The sequence below is a fragment of the Salmo trutta genome, chromosome 24 (assembly GCF_901001165.1).
Source record: "Salmo trutta chromosome 24, fSalTru1.1, whole genome shotgun sequence".
Taxonomy (NCBI): domain Eukaryota; kingdom Metazoa; phylum Chordata; class Actinopteri; order Salmoniformes; family Salmonidae; genus Salmo; species Salmo trutta.
In genome coordinates, this window is record NC_042980.1 from 15,048,924 (window position 1) to 15,072,912 (window position 23,989).

At 42.4% G+C, this 23,989-nt stretch overlaps 2 protein-coding genes across 4 annotated transcripts; both read right to left on the minus strand.

Moving 5' to 3' along the window:
- Positions 1–412: 412 nt before the first annotated feature.
- On the minus strand, positions 413–18,838 carry atf2 (activating transcription factor 2). Of its 2 annotated transcripts, none has more exons than XM_029711175.1 (12): positions 17,812–18,838; positions 17,203–17,272; positions 17,016–17,112; positions 16,809–16,927; positions 16,580–16,708; positions 15,642–15,820; positions 15,146–15,257; positions 13,984–14,070; positions 11,601–11,804; positions 11,157–11,354; positions 6,437–6,542; positions 413–2,362 (listed from the first exon to the last, which is right to left on the minus strand). In XM_029711175.1, the coding sequence occupies exons 2-12, from the start codon at positions 17,248–17,250 to the stop codon at positions 2,142–2,144; spliced, it is 1,500 nt and encodes a 499-aa protein (XP_029567035.1). In that variant the 5' UTR covers positions 17,251–17,272; positions 17,812–18,838; the 3' UTR covers positions 413–2,141. The 2 variants fall into 2 exon arrangements, with proteins under 2 accessions (XP_029567035.1, XP_029567034.1); XM_029711174.1 differs by lacking the exon at positions 17,812–18,838 and adding an exon at positions 17,734–17,781 and having other exon boundaries at positions 16,568–16,708.
- Positions 18,839–19,419: 581 nt separating this feature from the next.
- Positions 19,420–21,564, minus strand: LOC115160775 (ATP synthase F(0) complex subunit C3, mitochondrial). 2 transcript variants are annotated; one of them, XM_029711177.1, is made up of 5 exons: positions 21,498–21,564; positions 21,219–21,313; positions 20,155–20,229; positions 19,852–20,042; positions 19,420–19,723 (listed from the first exon to the last, which is right to left on the minus strand). In XM_029711177.1, exons 2-5 carry the CDS (start codon positions 21,255–21,257, stop codon positions 19,609–19,611), a joined length of 420 nt encoding a protein of 139 aa, XP_029567037.1. In that variant the 5' UTR covers positions 21,258–21,313; positions 21,498–21,564; the 3' UTR covers positions 19,420–19,608. The 2 variants fall into 2 exon arrangements, with proteins under 2 accessions (XP_029567037.1, XP_029567036.1); XM_029711176.1 differs by having other exon boundaries at positions 21,420–21,510.
- Between the last annotated feature and the right edge of the window lie 2,425 nt (positions 21,565–23,989).

A 23,989-nucleotide genomic window follows, 5' to 3' on the forward strand; every position in this document is an offset into this window, starting at 1 on the left:
AGATTGCGTGGCTGTGTGCTCAATGTTATACACCTGTCAGCAACAGATGTGGCTGAAATAGCAGAATCCATTCATTTGAAGGGGTGTCCACATACTTTTGTATATATAGTGTATATCCATGGTTACCTGCTTGACATCTCTGCCTGTCACATCTCCAACGGTGCCAGTAGACAAGGAGCTACATGGTCATCGGGCCAGGGGCCAAAACTCCTCAATGTTCTTCTCATTGTGCCGGTACATTTTCTGGTGGCGGACTCCCTGCCACCCCCTTACAACTGGCCTTCCTTTAGATGTTAGCTCTTTATTCCCCTACTAATTTCCTTCATCCTAAGCCACAAGTTGCCCTTTTCTGCCTCTTATGCCAGCTCTTTGGTTGCCTCAACAGATAAAAGAAAAATCCAGGAGGCAAAAATGGATTTAAAGAGATAAGATTTATTACGTCTTATTTAGGATACTGTACTTTATACATAACTTTCACAAGTTTACTGTCAACACAATATCACACCCCTTTTAAGCAGTTAAGCCGGGGTAAAATAATTTACAAAACCTTTCATAAACTTAAGACCAGCTAGTTATAACTCAAGGTGAAACATGTTCAATGTTACTTATTTGACTGAGACATTAAATATCAGTTTAATTCTCTCAGAGAATTATTGAAATCATGCTGAGAGCACATAAGTGACAGTACAAAAAACCTGTTAAATAAAAAGGAACAAATGATATCTGAAACAAAATGCAGGTGTGTCTCGTTAAACTACACAGTAGTAAGCCAATACATTTAAAGAGAAAAGGCAATTTGATACGAAATAATTGTATGATTTGCAAACTACAACTATTTGCTAAAATGTCACTAGCCTTAAAAGCAGTATAAGATCAACATACACATATATCATTGATTACTCATTAAGTTTCTGGCGCAGCAGTATGTGATTCTATTAGTGTTTTCAAAGTTACTGTACTACGCAAGGCAAACAGAGCCTTCGTTTTAGGTTGGGAGGCCAGTAAAGGTTCGTCAAGTTATTTCTTTAATAGAAATAAAACTTATTAGGACTCTAATACATGATTTTAAAAAGTATGACATCTGGAAAAAAATCACAATCTATCAGTAATGATGTTATTTACAATGTTTCCTAAAAAGGTCATATTCTTAAGTAACTTGAATATTTCCTCAAGTGATCCGAGTCAAACATCAAAGCAATGGACAAGTCACTTAGTAAGCAGAAACATTATTCAGAAGAAACAGATCTCCTATACCAAGAAATGATGTACATGGAAACACTCATAATTCTAATGACAAATCAGTCTGTGTCATAAAATGAATGGCACATGGTCGAGTCAACATGTTTATGTAATGTAAGATGTACTGCAGTCCTACAATCACTGGTTCATGAAACAATCAAACTACAAATGGAATGTTGGTCAAAGAACGCACATAGAATTCGACCCAAGCTCCTATTTTACAAGTGCAGGCAACTCTGAACATTTAAACCACATGCTACCGGCAGACGTAGCCAAACTAAATCACTCACATAAATGTTGTCAGTTAAAATCTGATTTAACCGTTGAAGTTTTGTAATGAGACAGGTATTAAAATCTACCTTAGAAAGCTGCCAGTACATCTTATTGGAACAATCATAAACACTAAAAAAGTTAAACCCTTCATCTGTTATGTGCAAAATGAAAAAGGCAAAACAATTAAAGTGTCTGCTCCTTACGTCTTCTCACCATAAAATAAAGATATAAAAGGCCATTAAAAACAAATACATTCCAAGTGAGCCACAACACACTTTGGTAAGGTCTCATTGACAATGCACTGATTCAAATCATTACAACTTCAAAGTTCACAGAGGTCCAAAACAAAAAGGACATGTGTACACAGTCAATAAATCAATCAAATGACTAGAAAACAAGGTGGAAATAAGACAATCATTTCAATCTTCAAACCATTCGTAAAGGGCCTTCTTTTGCATCTTTACCAATTTCCAACAAACCATTACATCGCATTCCAAGAAAATCGAAAGAAACAGAAACCAAACAATGAGCAAAGACAGTATAGTCCAAACCGAAGCTGAGTGAGAGTTCCTTTCCCCTACAGAGGCAGCAGTGAGGCTGGGCCACTGCCTGCGGTGCGGTGGGGCTGATCAGCTTCCTGAGGGCTGAGTCTGGATGGTGGACAGGGCAGCGCCCCGCTGTGCCTGGCCATCCTCTGTGCTCTGGTCTGCTGTGGCAGGGGCGGAGGCAGCAGGGGTCATGGAGGAGGAGCTGACTCCGTTGGAGGTGCTGACGGAGCTGTGCTGGATGGCCTCGTTCTGGGGGCTGCCTGGGACTGACATCTCCTCACAGCTGTCTTCCTTCTCAGATGCTGCAAACACACACACAGTAAAAAAAAAAGCCTGTTACGGCTTTATGGTTTGATCATCACCTATTTTATACAGTACATTATTGCCGCAAAGGTGCTTGTTAAAGTAGACGACTCACTTCAACAAAATGCAGCCTATATTCATTGCACTATGATCATATTCCAAAATAGGATCAGGAGTAACCTCTGTTGGCCAATCTATTTAGGACTAATATGTATATCCTAGGACATTTTGTTAATACTACTTACAGTTTTTTCTGCTCTTAATTAAAGTTCAGTTACAATGTCAATTTAAACCAACATCATAAGGGGACATTACATTCTGGGGCATGTGGCAGTGTTTCCCACTCCTCACTGCGTTCTCATTTGTTTTTTGCTACCTTGCCAACTACTGCAGCGACAGATGATTACAGCACCTGATTTTAATGACGCTCACACTGGAGAGTATGCAAGACTTGGAGTCGAAATGCCACCAGCTGTTAGGCAGTTGCATTGAATTAATTGGATCCTGATGGAAAAAAATCCTCTCTCATGCTCCGACTCAAAGGAATGAGGAGGACCACTATGATAATTAATATAGCTAATGATATGAAGTCAGTTGAAATGGCACTAAGTAATTAACGATTGGGCTTGGTATTTGAGAATGTGAGACAGACTCTATAATAAGAGTTTGCAATAAAATTGCATTTAAAAAGGCCCTGTGTGTGCGGGGGGCTCCCTTCGCGTTCGTATTGATCAGACTTTGATCAGGTGATTTAGTGCAGGTGAATGTCAAAGCACCGTAAATCGCTCTGCCATTTCTCCCTGCATAAGGTCGATCCCCTTGTAAATCAGCCTTTTTGTTCCATATTCCAGTGTGTATTATTACTCCTAATGGCATTAAGCACAGGAGCGGAAGGCGAGAGTAGACTGCTGATATATTATCATATGCAGCTTTACTAGCTACCCAGAGCAGCCTTCACCATAAGCAGATGGACAGCTCGGTGTGCCAAGAGGAAGCATGGTCTGGCTTGTTTGTAGGGCAGGCTGGGTAATATCCTCCCACCTGCTGTAGCAGTGTGCCTGGGCTGGATGAGGAAACATGTTACCAGACAGGGATGGAGGATGCTGGGGGCCTGGGGGACCACTGGTATTGGGGGGACTGTAAGGACTGGGAGAAAACACAGAGTAGCTGAAAAGACCTCTGCGCTGAGGCAACACCATGATGGAATACTTACATGATCTGCCTTATGTTGTCACAGTATTGACAGTATGGGTCGTTATGAATAAAACGTCACAATAAGGTACAGAGCGTTCGATTTGTCTGCTGGGGGGCAAGGAGACCCGAAGCTCCGCTAAAACCATTGACAACAGAGCCGTTTTCAAGAGATTGATAAATAAATGTTAACTATTTGGTTGTAATATCATCGCCCCTTGAAAAGCATAGTCAGAATTTCACATTTTCGATTATTCCATACAAAACAATAGTGCACATTTAGCTCATGCTTTTCATGATCAGTAAACATCAACTGACCATGTAATTTCAGATACGTGAGGGTAGCCACCATTACTTGGATATCTGAGTGATATAAACTAAAAGTGAACTATACCTGACAAATATGAATGGTTTAGCTTCATTTCCCATCGTACGTGGGATCTGCCTGTCAAGCAGCAGAAGGGCACATTGCAGTGGTGTAAAGTACTTAAGTAGTACTTTAAAGTAATTTTACTCAAGTCGTATCTGTAGTTTACTATTTATATTTTGACAACTTTTACTTCACTACATCCCTAAAGAAAATAAATGTACCATACATTTTCCCCGACACCCAAAAGTACTCGTTACATTTTGAATGCTTAGCAGGACAGGAAATTGGTCCATTCACACACTTATCAAGAAGACATCCCTGGTCATCCCTACTGCTTCTGATCTGGCAGACTCAGCAAACACACATGCTCCTTTGTAAATTATGTCTGAATGTTGGCGTGTGCCCCTGGCTAACCGTAAAAATGTATTTAAAAAGTCTAGTTTGCTTAATGTAAGGAACTTCAAATAATTTAGACTTTTGATAGATAAGTATATTTTAACAATTAAATTGACTTTTGACACTTAAGTATATTTAAAACCAAATACTTTCATACTTTTACTCAAGTGATATTTTACTGGGTGACTGACTTTTACTTGAGTCATTTTATTAGGGTATCTTCACTGACAATTGGGTACTTTTTCCACTACTGGCGTATTGCCGATGTAACGTTACTGTTAGCTGCTAATGTTACCTTGCCAGCTACCGGTAGAAACTTTGTACAGTTGGCTAAACATTGTGGTAAGTAGACCTAATGTACTTTTTTCTTAAATGTAGGCTCACCCAGTGAAGTTAGCTAACATTATCCCATTATTTAATGTTTTTAAATAGTGTTTAATCACGATTGCTGCTGACAGACATGATAGGCTACATTGATTGGATGGCTAGCTAATAACATATCACATCAACATGGCTAGTTAAGTTCACTTTCAGAGGATAAACTAAATGGCTACATATAATTATTGTTCGATTTGCTTGCCATCTATAGCGGTGATGACAGTAGTCCGACTGACAACTTTCCCAGAACGATGTCAAGCTCTTTCCAAAAGCCTAATATCTGACGACGCCAGCTAAATGACACGTTGTTTGCTTTATAGCTAGGATCTGGATTCCCTCACGTACAGTATATGAAAATACTTGATCAATTGATAGTTTACTGATTGCTGTAAAACTCTGATGATAGAGTTAAAATGTGGAATAATCGGAAATGTGTCGTTTTGACTATGCTCTTCAAGGAGGCGATATAAAAATCAAATAGTTAGTTATAAAATGTATTTAACAATCCATTGAAAACGGTTTTAGCGGAGCTGGGGAGACTCCTTGCTCCCCCAGCAGCCAACTCGAACGCTATCGTAACGTTTTATTGATAACGACCTATAATATAGTACGGTAGAGGCTTGTATCATCTCACTCAACCTCACCTTTCAACAACAGAATGCTTCCGTAAAGTGACGGTATCACAAGACGAGGCTATATTTCTCCATGGTATCAACTAGCTGCGAGCGATCAGCCTTCGCTGAGGTCTAAGATGGGAAGAATCCTCAACAATATGTAAGAAAGATGACCCAATTCATCTGCAAATGGTAGTCAAAACAATCCAGACAACCAAATGAGCACAGTCGGTGACAGGCCAATATAGCCTGGGAGTCATCAGTCATATAACGCATGAGGCGTGTCAGCGACAGCGCTATGGTTAACAATAGGGATGTGGAATGAACAGTGGCGCTCGGTGACCGCGGCACCTCTCATCGAGAAAGCGCCGCAGTCTTGTCAAGCTCTCCGCTATAATGGACTCATTTTGGAGGCAATCATTGTCAATACAAGTCAGCGGCGGACTCCTGAGCACTGCCGAGACGTGGCTATGCGTACACGTTCTGCATATCGGCCCATCTAAAGAGAGATGGTGAGTTATGAGCACAAAGCTGAGCTGACAAAAATCTAGAGAGGCAAAGGGGGCTGAAATGGTGGAAATTAAAAACTATAGCCTGTTCTTACAAAAGTGCTTACACAGTGACTGGCGAAACCTGGCAGCCATTAAGTTTTACAACGAGCACCTGAGGAACAGGCACTTCTGGGCAAAGTGAGTCAACCATCGCCTCCCAGACAGCCGTTCTACTGACAACAGCAAATTGAAACTAAGAGGCTGCATAAGGCAGACACTATGCACAGATTTGCACATTTCAAAAGGCATCATTAAAGAATAAAAAGCTAAAGACTGATGCCTTTATTCTGCATTTAGGCTTCCATAACGGCACAGGTGAAGCACATTTAAAACAATATGACTTGAAATGACAGCTAAAAACAGATGACTTGCAGGAGACAAAAAAGGCATATGAATAGACAAACTTCTCTGAAGTTTTTCCAAAACCCGAAAATGGCCTAATGTGTCCATAGCTCTGGAGGTGTCGGGCTAGGCGATGAGCGAGACGTGTCCCTCTAGCGAGAGGTTAGCAGGGCTCGTTTTGGATGTATTTGCAGTGCGGCCTGGGGCTGAGGATAATGGAACATAACTCACTGTGATAGGCAGATTTCTTCTGCATGGCGGTTACAGGGCAATCTTTATGAGCCAGAAGAAGCTGCTTCAGCCGAGCCACTTCATTTCTCAGCAGGGTGACTTCACTCTGCCAGAGAGGAGGGAAACAGACAAAACACACACTCAAAACACAAAATGGACACTTGACTGACTGCCACATACTTTCAAACAGATACCCGAGTCTGATAACCATCTGTATTGTATGCATCTCTGATTGAAACATACTATATTTAGGCTAAACCTTCACCATCCCATGAGGAGCATGACCTGTCAAACCATCAACGACTGTCTCGATGAGGGGCTGTGAAGTGCTGGATAAATCTTTGTTCACATCACAACAGCCAGCATACACACATTCCCCAGTTCTGAAAACATCCAGCATACACACATTCCCCAGTTCTGAAAACATCCAGCATACACACATTCCCCAGTTCTGAAAACATCCAGCATACACACATTCCCCAGTTCTGAAAACATCCAGCATACACACATTCCACAGTTCTGAAAACAGCCAGCATACACACATTCCACAGTTCTGAAAACATCCAGCATACACACATTCCCCAGTTCTGAAAACATCCAGCGTACACACATTCCACAATTCTGAAAACAGCCAGCGTACACACATTCCACAGTTCTGAAAACAGCCAGCGTACACACATTCCACAGTTCTGAAAACATCCAGCATACACACATTCCACAGTTCTGAAAACATCCAGCATACACACATTCCCCAGTTCTGAAAACATCCAGCATACACACATTCCCCAGTTCTGAAAACATCCAGCATACACACATTCCCCAGTTCTGAAAACAGCCAGCATACACACATTCCACAGTTCTGAAAACATCCAGCGTACACACATTCCACAGTTCTGAAAACAGCCAGCATACACACATTCCACAGTTCTGAAAACATCCAGCATACACACATTCCACAGTTCTGAAAACATCCAGCATACACACATTCCCCAGTTCTGAAAACATCCAGCATACACACATTCCCCAGTTCTGAAAACATCCAGCATACACACATTCCCCAGTTCTGAAAACAGCCAGCATACACACATTCCCCAGTTCTGAAAACATCCAGCATACACACATTCCCCAGTTCTGAAAACATCCAGCATACACACATTCCCCAGTTCTGAAAACAGCCAGCATACACACATTCCACAGTTCTGAAAACATCCAGCATACACACATTCCCCAGTTCTGAAAACATCCAGCGTACACACATTCCACAGTTCTGAAAACAGCCAGCATACACACATTCCACAGTTCTGAAAACATCCAGCATACACACATTCCACAGTTCTGAAAACATCCAGCATACACACATTCCACAGTTCTGAAAACATCCAGCATACACACATTCCACAGTTCTGAAAACATCCAGCATACACACATTCCACAGTTCTGAAAACATCCAGCATACACACATTCCCCAGTTCTGAAAACAGCCAGCATACACACATTCCACAGTTCTGAAAACATCCAGCATACACACATTCCACAGTTCTGAAAACATCCAGCATACACACATTCCACAGTTCTGAAAACATCCAGCATACACACATTCCACAGTTCTGAAAACATCCAGCATACACACATTCCACAGTTCTGAAAACATCCAGCATACACACATTCCACAGTTCTGAAAACATCCAGCATACACACATTCCACAGTTCTGAAAACAGCCAGCGTACACACATTCCACAGTTCTGAAAACATCCAGCATACACACATTCCACAGTTCTGAAAACATCCAGCATACACACATTCCACAGTTCTGAAAACATCCAGCATACACACATTCCACAGTTCTGAAAACAGCCAGCGTACACACATTCCACAGTTCTGAAAACAGCCAGCATACACACATTCCACAGTTCTGAAAACATCCAGCATACACACATTCCCCAGTTCTGAAAACAGCCAGCATACACACATTCCCCAGTTCTGAAAACAGCCAGCATACACACATTCCCCAGTTCTGAAAACATCCAGCATACACACATTCCCCAGTTCTGAAAACATCCAGCATACACACATTCCCCAGTTCTGAAAACAGCCAGCATACACACATTCCACAGTTCTGAAAACATCCAGCATACACACATTCCACAGTTCTGAAAACATCCAGCATACACACATTCCCCAGTTCTGAAAACAGCCAGCATACACACATTCCACAGTTCTGAAAACATCCAGCATACACACATTCCACAGTTCTGAAAACATCCAGCATACACACATTCCACAGTTCTGAAAACATCCAGGCAGTGAGGAGACTTTAGCTACTATTTTCTCAGTACCCAAAACCATTATGATTTTATTTTATCCTTACAAAGGGATAACCACAAGTCATTTCTCTCTCCTTGTCTGTCTGTATGAGAGGCCTATATGACCATTACATTACTGCAGAAGTACTCATTCCCACCCCCCACCAATCCCATGAAGAAGAACAGACACAGGGAAAGGTAGCTAACTGGATAATGGATGGCAAGGTGAATAAAGTATGATGCACTTTTTCAATTATGTTGCTCCTTGCGCTATAATTACGGCTCTTTACTGGCACCCGACCAACACATTTGTCAGAGGTGAGCTCTTCCGATTGTCAGCACAACTTTGTGGATTCTGCTGAGATTTACACTCCCGTGTCATTACAGTCCCCATGGGAGCTGGGGATTCTGCATGCAGTAAAGAGAGGCCACATTACGCTGAAGGTGACTTTCACTGGAATTAGAGCAGCCGGGGGCCCACAGAACGCCCTATGGCAGATTTAGACTCTTTCTGTTCTCCTTTTAAAAAAAAGGACTATGGCTGCTTAATCTATTCGTCTAAAAGCGGCCAATTTATGTGAATCCAGATTATGGATTCACATAATGTGAGACAGATTTAAACAGCTGGTAAGAGCCCTTACCCATCTCTACCACACCGCGCTCACTACGCAGCCATCTCTCATTACAGATAAACAACCTAGTTCCCACTGCGGCTTTGTGAAGGCGCTCATCCTCTCCACCTCTTCCTCCAGGTATTCCCTGTTGATTATTATTATTATTATTTGTTCCCTGTTCTTATAAGAGCTCTTTGTCACCTCCCACGAGCCGGGTTTGTGACAAAAACTCACACTCATTCTTATGTTTAATAAATGTATCGTATAGTGTGTGTAGCAGGCTTACAATGATGGCAAAAAAAAACATTTGAGAGTGCGCTGACCCTGGTGCTAGAGGGGTTACGCAGCTGGAGGTTGAATGTTTGAAGGGGTACGGGACTATAAAAAGTTTGGGAACCACTGGTTTGGATCAGCCCTCCAGTGCAGGTGCAGCTCACAGAGAGATATTTTAGCATGGCTACAGGGAATAGATGGTATGGTATTGATAGATGTTGGGTGGCCCCAACAGGCAGTGTTTAGCGACTACTTTGATTAAACTAGCTACAGTATTCCGAATACCATAAAGACACAGGTTTGTTGGTATGATGTGGAGGAATCTTGCCTAGTATGGATTACACAACCAGACTGCTTGTTATTGTTACTACGGCATTGGTGGAACAACTAAACACCCAGGTCTGATGAGGTACACTATTACAACCAGGATGTTAAACCCAGGAAAAAAACACAAATGGCTGCATTCCTTATCCAATTAATATGCATCATGTTGTCATACAGTAGGATAAAGCATGGCGGCCTGAAGAAGTTTAACTTGTTTCTAAGTTTGTGATTTAATAGAATGGGAGCAAATGGTCCTTTCCTTCCTGACTCGGAGGCCGGGAGCCCTGTGGGTTGCTGCCTGTTCTGACACCTCATTAAAAAAGCCCGTTAAGGATGATGTTATAGTAATCGTGCATCATTAGGGCCCACTCCGCTGATCAGCTGGGCCAATGTGTCAGCACGGGAGTTAGAACTAAAACCGCACCGCTGATTAATGCCTTCATATAAAAGAACACTTTCATTCTGTGACATTGAATTTTCGCCCCGCGACTTATTCCGTTCCTCATAGTTAACAGTGGTGCTCTCTGCGACCCCATCCTTCCTCAATCCCTCTCTCCGTTCCTCCACCTTCATCTGCTTGTGTTCATTTAACGCTTAGCACGTACACCGATAACCATCAAGGGTGACAATCGGATATTGTAACAGAAATTCATCACAATCCCCCCCCCCTCCATTTAATTTCCCCCTTTCCCGCGTTCTCCCCCCCCCCCCCATGTCTTACTTTGCCTCCATGGACAAAGAAGACAGCAAGCAAATAAAACAGCACATCTCATTTAATTGTGTGGAACGCCGATGTGCCGCACCCCGGATCACACTTATCAACAGAGACAACAGTCACATGAACTGTAGAGAACTTGTCAGCGTCAGATCCTAATTGCTTTCTGCAAAATGAAGGTTCAAAAAGACACCTTTCCCTGAGAGATTTTAGAGGCCATCCAGTAAACTGCTGAGACAGAAGCGAGGACACGCTTGTGTGCGGCTGACATCTGGAGGATACAGCTTTATTGACAGGGATGTATCGGAGAATGGGGGGGCTCGCACGCCGCCCGCTGTCACACCGCAACTCCTCGTAATAGGCTTTAATGACTTCATCACCGCACAAGGGGAAAAAGAAAATGCACACACACACGTACACAGTAGAATCCCTCATACCTGATGCAATAAGCAGTTACTATATGGTAGACTGAGCCAAGGTGTGCATATACCTGTAGTTGTCCGTTCATAGAGTTGAGGTCCTCAGCCTTCTTCTCCAGCGAAGACACCCAGACCTTCCTCTTCTGTCTGCAGCGGGACGCCGCCGCTCGGTTGCGTTCCAGGAACTTGCGCCTCTTCTCGTCCGGGTCCTCGCTGGTGGCTCTGCGCCGCCGGCCCCCTGTGTGCTGGGCAGGTTGCGCCTTAGACGCCTGGCATGGAGAACAGAATGCGCGGCACAAATTCATCAGAACCAACCTATCAAGCTCTATAACACATAGGCTATAAACATGTATCTCATGGCTAATGTAATGTTCATCATAATCACTAGTTATTGAGTGGGTAACACAAAATTAATATATTAATACCCTTAAAAAAAGGTACTTCAATGGCTAGTTGTGGAATAGCCTAATTTAAGCATAGCGCCCTCTGGTGGCCAGTTGTGGTAGTGTACTCACAGGCGTCTCAGTGGTGGAGGTGGCAGGCTGCTGGAGGGTCTGGGGGCAGGGTTCCTCAGGCGGGGCCGGGGAAGGGCCAGGAGACAGAGATGGGGAAGGGGCCACGGCCGGGGCTGCAGTGTGGGTCACAGCACTGCTCTGGACATCACCAGAATCTCCATTGGTTACCTGAGGGAGCTGCTGGCTTAGTACTGCCTTCAGCTTCTAGGGGAAGAAAACAACACAAGAGCACATGAGCCACGAGACAACACCTCTCTGCAATGTAGGGATGTTCCGTTTTGAGTTGAAAGTCATGAACATAGTCTTGAAGTAGACCATTGAGATACAAAAAAAAAAAAAACAAGGAGTTGCAAAAGACGAAACCAAAACACTATATTCTGTATGATGGGAAATTAGACATCAAAACAAAGACTTCCTCCAGTAATGTTACATAGGAAATCTAATAGCTGTCACGGCCAATATCCTATTCCCCTGATGAGCTGGGGATGTCAACTTGTCAGGGGAAGCTCTGCCTCTTGGGTGTGTTTATAACACACCATAGTGCCCCCCCCCCCATCTAGAGCGCCCAACCCCCTTCTCTGTCCCTGGGCATCTGTCAGACAAGCCATAAAACTAGCTAACAAAGTCACCAGGAACACAGACATCTACAGTGCATTAAAGAGACAAATACATATACAACTACATCCTTCTGATCTGCATGTAGCTAGTCATACGACATACTGGGGAATTTAATCGCATGCCAAATCCATATTTGTAATTGTTGATGTTTTACATGAAAATCTACGCAACACACTTCACCCATCCTGCATCTCGATAAAGGTGACAGACAGTAATTTAAAGCCCAAATCCTCCACCATCAAACAGTGAGTAAACAAGCTGAAGGTGAATGAGCCATCTCAACCCATAACAAAGTGAGTGGGAATACATTTACATGGGAGAACAGAGGAGCACATTATTCTAACAACTACCTTTTGCCAGACCAATCTATCTACCAAATTAGTTTATCGTGTAATACCCTTCCAGAAGCTCTTCTGGCAGAAACAAGATATTATTCTCCTGGAATGGCCCATAGAAGGAGGGAGAAGCCAGTCAGATTCATATTTCATTTCTGCCACAGAAACCTCATCAGTGTAATAACCCTCCATCTCATGGGTGTTATTCAACCATCTGCTGCTATATTACTTATCTTTATTTTGCAACTAATTAACAGCATAATCTTCTAAATTCAGCAAGTTAATTATCATTATTGTGGTCTTTGCAGCATCATCAGTCCTTGTAAAGCGCCGTCTCCGCGCCCCCGGAGAGCAGGGTGGGTGGGGGGCTGGCTGGGCGGGGGGCTGTTTTCTTGACGTGGGCTCATTAGGTGTTTGCTGATGAGCTGAGTGTGGTGGTGGTAAGGGGGGGGGGGGCACCGGGGGTGGGGGGTTCGCAGGTCAGCCAGGATTCTGCTGAACAAAAGGTTCCATGCAGGGTGAGGCTGACTTAATGTGCCTCTCTGAGCCCATGCCAAGATGCCCCCCAGCTGGCTCTCGGCAGAAGCCCCCCCTCCGGCTGGCCTCGGCGACGGCGTGTTGAGCACAACGCTATCTCTGCGTTTGTCATCCCTGCGCCCCGCGAACCCAATAAACCACCCCTCACCCATCTTAAAGTCCACCCCACCCCCCAGCCCTCCTTGTAAAGCTTTACCTGTTAATTTTCAGAGGTGCGGCGTGCTGTGAGCATTTACAGGTTCTGTGATACGTGCTTCATCACCGTGCCAATGATCTACCTAACAACGGTCCATATCTCTGCCCTTCAACCATCACTACTAACACAAAGGGCCAGAGACACCGCTCATCCACCCTGGTTGAGGTATTAAAGGGATACTTCGGGTATTTTGAGTCAGATGAACTCATAGATACCGTTTTTCATGTCTCTGTGTCTAGTATGAAGGAAGTTAGAGTTTTTTTGTGAGCCAATGCTAACTACCGTTAGCGCAATGCCTGGAAGTCTATGGGTATCTACTAACATGCTGGTATCCACAAGACTCTGGGGAAGTAGATAAAGGGCGTCATTGCCCAAATCCCAAAGTATCTCATTAAGCCAGGTCACGGTCATACACCATTCACTAGCATCTGTAACACATACTCAACTTTAATAACAATTTATATCAAATACAAACTGCTAACATCATTGCAAAACACTTGTTTCTAGTTCCCTCTTCTGGTTAAAGTAAGGAACTACAGTACAGACATAGTAGCTACAGTATTGGCATGAATTACTATTGTACACAATACAAATGTAAAATGACTTTGTGGATCAATTTGACATAGTTTGGGGGAATTTCAGGCATGCACATATGCACAGAACCCTTGACGGGATGTGTATGAGACAAAGACATTACCAGCTTAGCTTCTGATTGGACGGCTTGAGGCGAGGGCGGTCCAGGGATCCCAGGGACGTTAGGCACTACGGTGACGGGTCTGACAAGCTGACAGCACAGACACACACAGAGACCAGCACAAGGAGAATTAGTCTCTCCCAGTGAGAGGCAGGCAGCCCCCTCCCCTCCCAATATGTGTGCAAAACACACACACACACACACAGCGCCGTACGCTCAGAGTTTTCCTCATACCTCAGCCTCATTAGGCTGGATGGCCTGTTATTTTGTGGAGGCAGCGCCACATGGAGATGCACCATGTACGCTAATGAGCTCCTGCCTGCCTGTGTGGAAAGCATATGGACAGAAGGGCTAAGCACAGGAGAGGGATGGAGGGAGAGACGAGCTGGAAGGCCAGAGCCGGGTCTCCTCACAACGAGACGGATGGAAAACGAGAGAGAGGAGAGGAAAGGGGATGAAGGGAGGAGGGGAGAGGAGACCCAGCAGTGGGATCTCTTCCTTTCCTCGTCAGTGGCTCCCCACAGACTGGGAGAACGGAGGTCTTTTCCCCGCTGCGCCGCCATCAGGAGATAATCATCTGCTGCTCAGTGTTCCACGCAGACAATCAGGGCCAGAGAGAACAAGACAGGGACCCTGTCTGTCTATCGTCACCAGCCACACGTCGCTCTGGGGGAACTAGGGACAGGGAGATTTCTATAGGGCCTACGATATGGCTAGATTAGCTAATATCCTTAACGGACACTGAAGCATAATATCCAGGGGTGGCATATTAATTGATTGCAACATATCCAGTCTGCCAGAAGTCAAGTGTGGTGATTCAAATTGTACAAGGACAAATGGCAGTGAGGCACCCTGGACTGGAACATACAACCGTTTGGCCTACTCACTGTCTTTGCCAAGGTGACATACAGCTGCTCTCTTCTAAGGCCCATTAGTTCCCCCATCATCCCCTGCCTGTCCAACGTATGCCAAAGACACTAGTGCCAAAGTAGTAAATAGTGAGCCTGTTCTAGGGGCTGAACACATGGAATTAACTAATCACGGGAACGTGGATTTAGGTCTAGTTTAAATGGGCCTAAGCGAATGTGCAGCACACTGTAAATCCACACATTTAAAATACACCTTGGAACTCCATAAAGCATTGAGCGTGACATGCGATACTTACAGGAATTGCGGTTGGAATATGTACACTAGAAGCGATGGTTGCTGGGATTGCGACGGGCATGGTTTGTCCATTAGGCAGCTGAAAGAGTACAGGAAAAGTTCCAGAGACTGGACTGGAGGGGAGAGAGGAGACACTATGGGTTACACAACAACCAGCAAAATAATATCTAATCATGTTACATAGTAAATTATTTCTCCTTTAAGAAAGTTATCATACACTTCACACTACAACAAAGAAACACAAAACAGACACTCAAAGGAACATAAGGTAACGTAAAATGGACAGCAGAACTTTGTGGATTTGTACTCATACAATATGGTACCAGTATTGGTCACTGACAACAAACCAAAGAGCATACTTTTCAATGAACCATCTTACCACAAAATGCAAAACTATAAAGACACAAAACATAATTACAAAAAACAAATTAAGCAAAAACACACCAAAAAAAAGTTATACAAAAAAATCAAATAATTAACATGTTTTAGTTACTTACACTATTGGTCTATTAGAGGATGGGACTTGGGTAATTACAGAGCTAGATGTTGGCGATGGGAGAGCTTGCTGTATAACAACACTAGCGTCTGAGGTTGCTAGGAGTACATTTGGGACTTGGAGGGATGCAGGATGGACTATAGTAGAGGTTGGCAGTGAGGTCGGCTGCAAAGATACCTCCTGAAAACACCATACGAGACCTTAGCTGCATTAAAACCTTCAATGACAACCTTTCTCTAGATTTCAACTACGAATGAATGCCCTAGTTGTGTGTCATTCTTATAGTACAGGTAAAAAGATGGATTGATTAATAACTGCTAATAGACAAGGACCTGATGTACAAAATATAAAAGGGATTTATTTATCCAAATAATTTTTTGCAGTTCTGGTACTACTGTGTACTATTTTGGGGAAGCAGTGAAACTATCAACCAAAGCACTGCAGAAGGGAATCAGTGTTTCAGTGATCCCAGTAAGAGCTCTTAGTCTATGATGAAAATATTCAAAGATCCTGCAAATGAGCATGAGGGTAAACCTTATCCTTAGATGGCAAAATAGTCAAAACAGTAGTTTAACTGTTACATTGGGTGGTCATTTGAGGGTAATTCACTCTGAGCTTATTGCAATGTTGTTGAGCAACATCTCTGATAAGCCATCCATTGGAGTTCATGGACACTGTATTAGCACAATTATGACACCACATCTGCAAAGTTAGTCTATATGGTAGAAAATACAATTGCTTTTTCAGCAATCAGAGTATTGTCCAACCTTCAATGAACCCTTTTCAACAATAAATCAAACTGTTTGGGTTGAATATAACCCTAGCTGTTCAAGTGGTGAGACAATAGTTGTTCATGTCCAAAAGTAAAGATGTAGAATTTCCCTACATATCAACTGATCCACCAGGATATCAATGTATGAAGTATACCAAATCCTTTACTTTGTCGTCACTTGTTGTAGATTCCGGATGGGGCAGAGGGCTGCCCCGATGTGCCTCCACAGCTGAGTGGTCCTCAATTTTATTTTGTATGATCATTGGTGTGGCAAGAGGTGACAGATCCAAGGGCATCTGCATGTCAGAAACAAATATCAACAGATTAGATCTGGAGCAACCTGTACTACCAAATGAGCCTTAGCTTTGATAGCACCACCGAATAGTAATTACTCACCTTTTTGAGGTCATCCTCAGCAGCTTTTTTGAAGTCATGCTCAAATGGACTGGTAAGCTCATTGAAGAGTCCCACTTCCTCACAGTTCTTCAGAAAGCGTGTAGGTGTTGGTGTTTGGTCTGCAACACAAGACAGGGTCTCTCTCTCATACCACTTGAATGATTACTAACATTTAGTAATTTAATTGTGGGCTCTTGTAGTGCTTACCAGCAACGATGACACTGTTGTCCCTTGCTGGACCAAACTTGAGTGTCATCTCATGTTTGTGTTTGTGGACAGCCAAGTGGTCTTCGTTCGTAAATCGCTACGGAATGATGAAAATGTATAATTTACAGATATAACACTTTTCATATATAACCATCAAAGACAAACCAAATGGACTTTAAAAACATACCTGACCACACCCAGGAGCAGTACATAAGAAAGGTTTGTCATCACTCATATTCAGGAATTCCTTTTATACCCTGGAATGCAAAATACAAATTATGATTTGCACTGTAGTAAGTAGAATGTCCCAGATCAATGATCATCACCATATAGAAGGCTCTGTCAAATATTGTATCTGCTTTAGGACTTTGTGTGGGGACAAAGCTTATTGATAGCAAGTTGGCAACTGTCCCTTGTAAATGCATGGTCTTTCTCTGAGTCACAAGAAAGAGTGAGAGACATTGCTGGTCATAGACAAGAGGATATCTATCAAAATGAATAGTGGAAACTCGAATTATGACAGATGACACAACTGTATATTTAGCTATCAAGATAGCTACAGCATCACTAGCTAGCGTTAGTTGGGTAACCTACAGCAGCAGTAGCTAGCCATTATGAAAATACAACATTTCTGACTAGACTATTCAGCTAGCGTTGTCCTTATATAGAAGACAAACAGATTAAATGCAACAATTTAGCCACAACATTAGACACAAACCTTGCAATTTAAAATGTTGACAAATTCAGCACGAGCTAACAAAACAATGTGGGTGGTTTTGTTTACACAGCCCCTCACCATCATCAAGCTACCAAGCCCTATCCATCCACACCGCCCATTTAGGCAGGGTAGCATCTGCAAGCATATCACCGTCGCCATATTAGCTCTATTTATAACTGCTAATACAGAAAGGATCTGCATTTATCACAGGCCAATAATTTTTATTCAAGCTTACATCCCCACGAATGCCAAGAAATCGTTACATGGGCGATATTTTCGTGTACAATCACTGTCAGTTTGTAGACACTTACCCACGGGCTCAACCCTTGATATCAAAATCCCACGTCTGTACAAAGGTCTCGCGAGAGCAGCATATTTTCCGTATACGTCACTTACTTCCTACACACCACAGCCACAGAGAAGCAGTCTTTGCCACCACCAGCAATAATATAAAAGTGCAGAGAAATCAGTTCACAATACAATTTACAATATACTATTTCAATTATATATTTTCCTTCAAAGCTAGTCATGAGATGCTGTTATAATGCCAACAGAGATGTGGTGCATACAACAAATGTGCTGGGACATTGCCACATCCCCAATACAAAAAAAAAAGCACAGTAGCAGACAAAATTGTCCAGAATATTACAGCATCCAATCTTGAATAAAGTCATTGAGTAAGGGAACAATCCATAACGGAGTCCAGGTGAAGAGAGCAGGGTCTTCTCTTTGGTAGAACAAACTACAACGCTGCTCAAAAGCAGTGGGAGGTGGAGCCCACCAGAACAGAGAAGGGATAAGAAGCATCCTACATACCCCCAAGGGTGGGGGAAGCCAGGTGACGAGTGAACGGTATTACCATCTGTAGGATGGAGAAATTAACTCCACTGGAAGGCAGGTATACACACCATGGTCTTGTTCAGAGCACACAAAATAGTAAAACCTCAAAATAAAAAAAACTGAAAATGTGTATTCTTGCTGTACAAGTTCAGGTAGTACCATCCTGTTTTTAAATGTTTTCTGTGTCTTAAACTGGATGTGACATCTGGGAGCTGGGGTATGAAGGGTGACCATCTCCAGCAAATACACGCAGATCCCTTTTACATTATCTTTGTGATCTTTTATGGCATTTTTATGAGAACGTAACCATCGTGTCAAATACATTACAGATCCAATTTCCTCCAGGCCCATCCAATTTGACAATGTACCTCTAGTGTTCTTAGGCGCATTGAAAGGCTCTAAAAATCTATCACTAAGGGATAAACCAACTTTATGCAAGCTTAGCTTGAACCAAACTGTAATAGTAGTTTAGTGCAATCATGTCATGATCTCCAGGCTTTTTGACAGACTAAACACGTTCATGCAGAGAACGTCCAAAATAACCTGGACCACTGACCACTATTTAGCACAATCAAATTGTGGTCTAGATTTATTTAATGCCATTTACAAGAGCAAGCGCCCACTTGCTGCCTACTTACAGAATGCTATTGACCTGCACTTGAACCAACATCAACATAAATGTGGACAGAAGCGAACATATGATGCACTGAAAATGGCAAATGCACCAGACTGATTTACATTAAGCAGTTCCTTTGTATAATCCCATGTTGATATTCAATACAAGCTAGTTGTCTTCTTGATTGTGGTGAAACATGATTCCTTACATAGAAAACATACTGCCATATGTTAACTAGTCAAATACATGCATTTTAATTATGTAATTTCTTACATTTTTACAATACATGTTTTTGTTATTTTGAGTGTTGGACAGACTTGAAAATGTACATTTCAATGACACCAACACAGAACAATTTTGGTAGCCACGATAAAATATGTAGTCACATCTGTAATTACAGTTTCTATAGACAGATTTTTTTACATAGCAAACAAGATTAAGAAAGCAACCATCAAACAGAATAGGCCCATGGCTTCAGACAGGGCGAATCCCAGGATAGCGTAGGAGAAGAGCTGCTGCTTCAATGATGGGTTCCTGCAAAACAGAACAAGACAAAACCATTATCAGACCATTTCATGTTAAATCTGTTTGAATCATAGTTTTTCTGAAAGCTGACATTGACAAGCACAGATCTAGTACTCAGTTTGTAGCAGTGGACTTACCTGGCATATCCAATGATGAGACTGCCGAACACTGTTCCAATTCCAGCACCAGATCCAGCCACTCCGACTGTGGCGGCTCCAGCACCAATGAATTTGGCAGCGGTATCAATGTCCCTGCTCACAGCACTGGTCTGGAAGCCTCTGAGAGCTACCTGGGTGAAGGGGCTCTGTGGCATGAGGGCTACGTTTCTCTGAAAAACAAACACCTCCTTAGTGATGGGAAAAGAACTCCAACAACTATTAAAGGGATTGAAAAGCTTTGGAAGAGCATAAGGCCCCGCACTACAAGAAGATGTTTTTCACCTCTGTATTGACCTCAGGCCTGGACAGCATAGAGGCAGACAGGGGTCTGTAAAGAGCTCGGGAGCCAGCACGGACCTGCACCAGGAACAAGCACAAAACAGTGAAAAAAAGCAACAATATTTTGCCTGAGAGCCTACACAGGTGATCTTGAAGGCAATAAAGAAAAACACAGATGTTAAGGTGCAAACATAACTGTTCAAAGTACAATAAGTGGAGGCCTGAGGGATGTTTCCCTCTGTCAAAGGCAGCACAAGTGCACCATGGGCCGTGGGAGGCACCTTGACAAAGCTAGCCACTGTCATTGAAGTGGTCAAACGTCAGAGCCTTACTAAGACATGCATAACTTAGTAACAAATTACAACAACTGCATTCCCATTAAGTCATCAAAATGCATTTTCAATCAGGATAAATGCAATATTCTTTCCTCAACACCACTGGATACAAGCCTTAAAAAAAACACTCCGTTTACCAGCTGAGTGCACTTAGCACAAGCTAGTGTCATACATTTAACAGTTAACGTACTAGTAAAACTAGCTATAACCTGTTAACCATGTTGTAGCTAGGTTTCACCTGAACCTGCAATGTTTCTGGCCAAACATGACCTTGGGAAAATATCCCCGAACACACACAATAGGGAATACGAGAGCTCAACAAAATATGTCACTAGTTAGCGTTAGGTAGCTACTGATAGACTTGCGTGCTGAAGAAAGCCAAGTGTCATGTTGACCTTATTCATAACTACCTAGGCTATAGCTAACAGGCTACCTAGCTAGCTCCTAGGCCGGGTCTAGACTCAGAAGTGCACAAACCGCTAACGTTAGTTAGGAAACTAAAATAAGAGCCTCTCACCTAATCAAAGTAACTACTTCTATCATGCAAAACTTGGAGAGATATGGCATTTCATTGCAACTAACGTTAGCTTATTAGCTAGCTAATACCCTTGTCAGGCAGCTCTATTCAAGTTCAACACAGGCCCGTACGAATACAATGGAGAATATGAGTACAGATGTAATAAAATTGGTTTAAATCAGATTGAGAAAAAGTATACAAATAAAAATACTCACCAGAGCCGGCGTGGAGACGAACTTTGCACAGGCGTACATGATCAATTTAGTCTGTTTTAACCTGGTCGGTCAAATTTGATTGAAGCCGGGTCTTTCTGCAAAGACAACACAAATATAAGGTCAATGGGTTTTAAAATGCACGACGCTGAAAATAATGACAGTCCAATGCACACAATAATCCGTACAACATGCACCCCTCACTTGTATTGTGCTAGGTGTTGTTTTAAAGAAGGATGAAACAGGATTTACAACTGACAATGTCTAACATATCCCTCTTACCGACTGCAGAAGGTCGAAGCACAGTAGAGAAGTGCGCACGCGCATATCGGTGTTTATAGATTCCCGGATGAAGCTTTTGGACAATGGAAGGTCATTTCACTATAACTTTATTAAACCAGTTCAACGTTAGAATTAAACCGAAAGAAACCATGAATGAAAAACCCTGTACAGTAATTTTCAGTGACAAAGATTTTTCTAGATAATTGACCATGGAAATCCATCAGAGCTCCCTGAATGACACGTACAGTATGTAGGACTTTTATGTTTACCCTTTTTAATAGGTCAGGCCTATTGTCTTCAATATTATCTCAAAACCAATACATTCTAAAGAAATAGCACAAACAAGCAGAGGAAGAATCAACTTATTTTCTTCAGAACGTCTGGCTTAAAGAATATCAACATTAGACAAAAATATGATTGAATGGTTGATATTGACAGAACTAGGCAATCAATGATTGGATTATTTAAGCCTACTTTTATTTAGCTTTACAGTATATGCTGAATTAGGCAACAAGTCCAATTGGCACCAATTCTACACGTTGTTGTGCATATTATAGCCTGCCTAGTTGCTCATCTTGAGCATCATCTTCATAGGCCAGGTGATACAGGAATGCATGTATTGTATTCATTCATTAATTCATCCATTAATTCATTAAGTAATTAATTCATCATGAAATCAAAAACATATTTTGATGTACATATAAAATCATATACTATTTCTCCCCTGTTATACAACTCATTGAGTAGACAGTGCCTTCAACATTTCATCTAGGCCTATTCTTTCCAGTGCATCTGTTGAGGTGTGAATTTAACACTACCCAGAGGGGATGTCCCAGAGCCCTGTCTAGGCATCTCTCTGCTTGGAGGTGTAGCTGCACACCAGGAGGATTTGTAATGTTGATGAATGGCTCGCCGGCAGCTGGGGCTGGAAGGTAAAGGTAATGAGGATGGGGATCGAGCCCCTCTTTGCTGCCGTACGATTGCTCTAAGGGAGGAATCCCCCACTGGTTCCTCAGGTATGATCTTTGCAGGTGCACAGGGGGTTGAAGTCACAGCCTCTAGATCTCATGAGCACAGTGTAGAATCAGTCCTACTAATGTAGCACATAAACCTCCAACGCCCTATGGAAATGAATGAATCAACAGTCACTGAAGGATCCATTTCATTTTTCATCTCACTGCAGAGCACAGATTAAATATGAATACATTTATTTATACAGAGTACAGTAGCACTGAGTTGGAGTGCATCTTGATCAACCAAAGGTACAATTCTATAATTGCATTTAGATACATACTGGTATATTTAACACACAATTTAAGTAGTGGAATAATGGAAACTGTAATGGGACATAGGTACATTTTTTGTTCCAATCAATTGCATCCAACAATTATAATCATATCATGTTACATGTTATGTCTATAGCTAGTTTCAAGTATTTCTATTTATAGGGATTTTACATCAGCATTATTACAGAATTTATCACAGTGTCATGCACCATATCGTTACATATTAATTAAAAAATCCATGTCCTATGGGCCCAGTGGAAAAATAAAACTTTCTCTTGATTTCGCCTGTCAGATAGGATTAAATACATATATAAATAGAATGAATGGATTAATCATTGCCTTGAATGGGGAGTCCTGCTCTATTCATTCTATTTTTAGGCATTTAATCCTATCCGATAGGCAACATTTAGATAACTTTTGAAAAACTAGGCCCAGGTTACACAAAATAGCCAGTCCCCTGTGCTTTTCCTGAGCGTAGTCAGTGGGATTAAAGTCCAGCAGAGGGTGCAATTGAGGCTAATGTGATGGCTGTGACCGTCGCCTTTGTTTATCAGCAGGGTCGAGGACTTTGGTTTACTACAGGAACGTCATAGGCCCACTGTTCTTCTCACAGTTTTGCAGCCATTATTTTTGACATGACCATATCCACTGAGTGAATTTTATTTTCCATATTCCAAGTGTATTTAATTGATTCTTAAATGATACATATGGTATATACAAGTAAATGACAAAATAAAGGAAACACCAACATTAACTGTCTTAATAGGGAGTTGGGCCACCACAAGCCAGATCAGCTTCAATGCACCTTGGCACAAATTCTACCAGTGTCTGGAACTCTATTGGAGGGATGTGACACCATTATTCCACAATAAATTCCATAATTTAGTGTTTTGTTGACAGTGGTGGTGGAAACTGCCTTCTCAGGCAACCGTTCAGTTGGGTTGAGATCTGGTGACTGAGACGGCCATGGCATATGGATTACATCGTTTTCATGCTCATCTAACCACTCAGTGACCACTAGTGCCCCGTGGATGGGGGCATTGTCATCCTATGGGGGCATAGCCATGGTAGCCAAAATAATGGCCTGCCCAGCATGACGGGACATTAATTGCTTAATTAACTCAAGAACCACACCTGTGTGGAAGCACCTGCTTTCAATATATTCTGAACAAAAATATAAAAGCAACATGCTAAAATGTCAAAGAT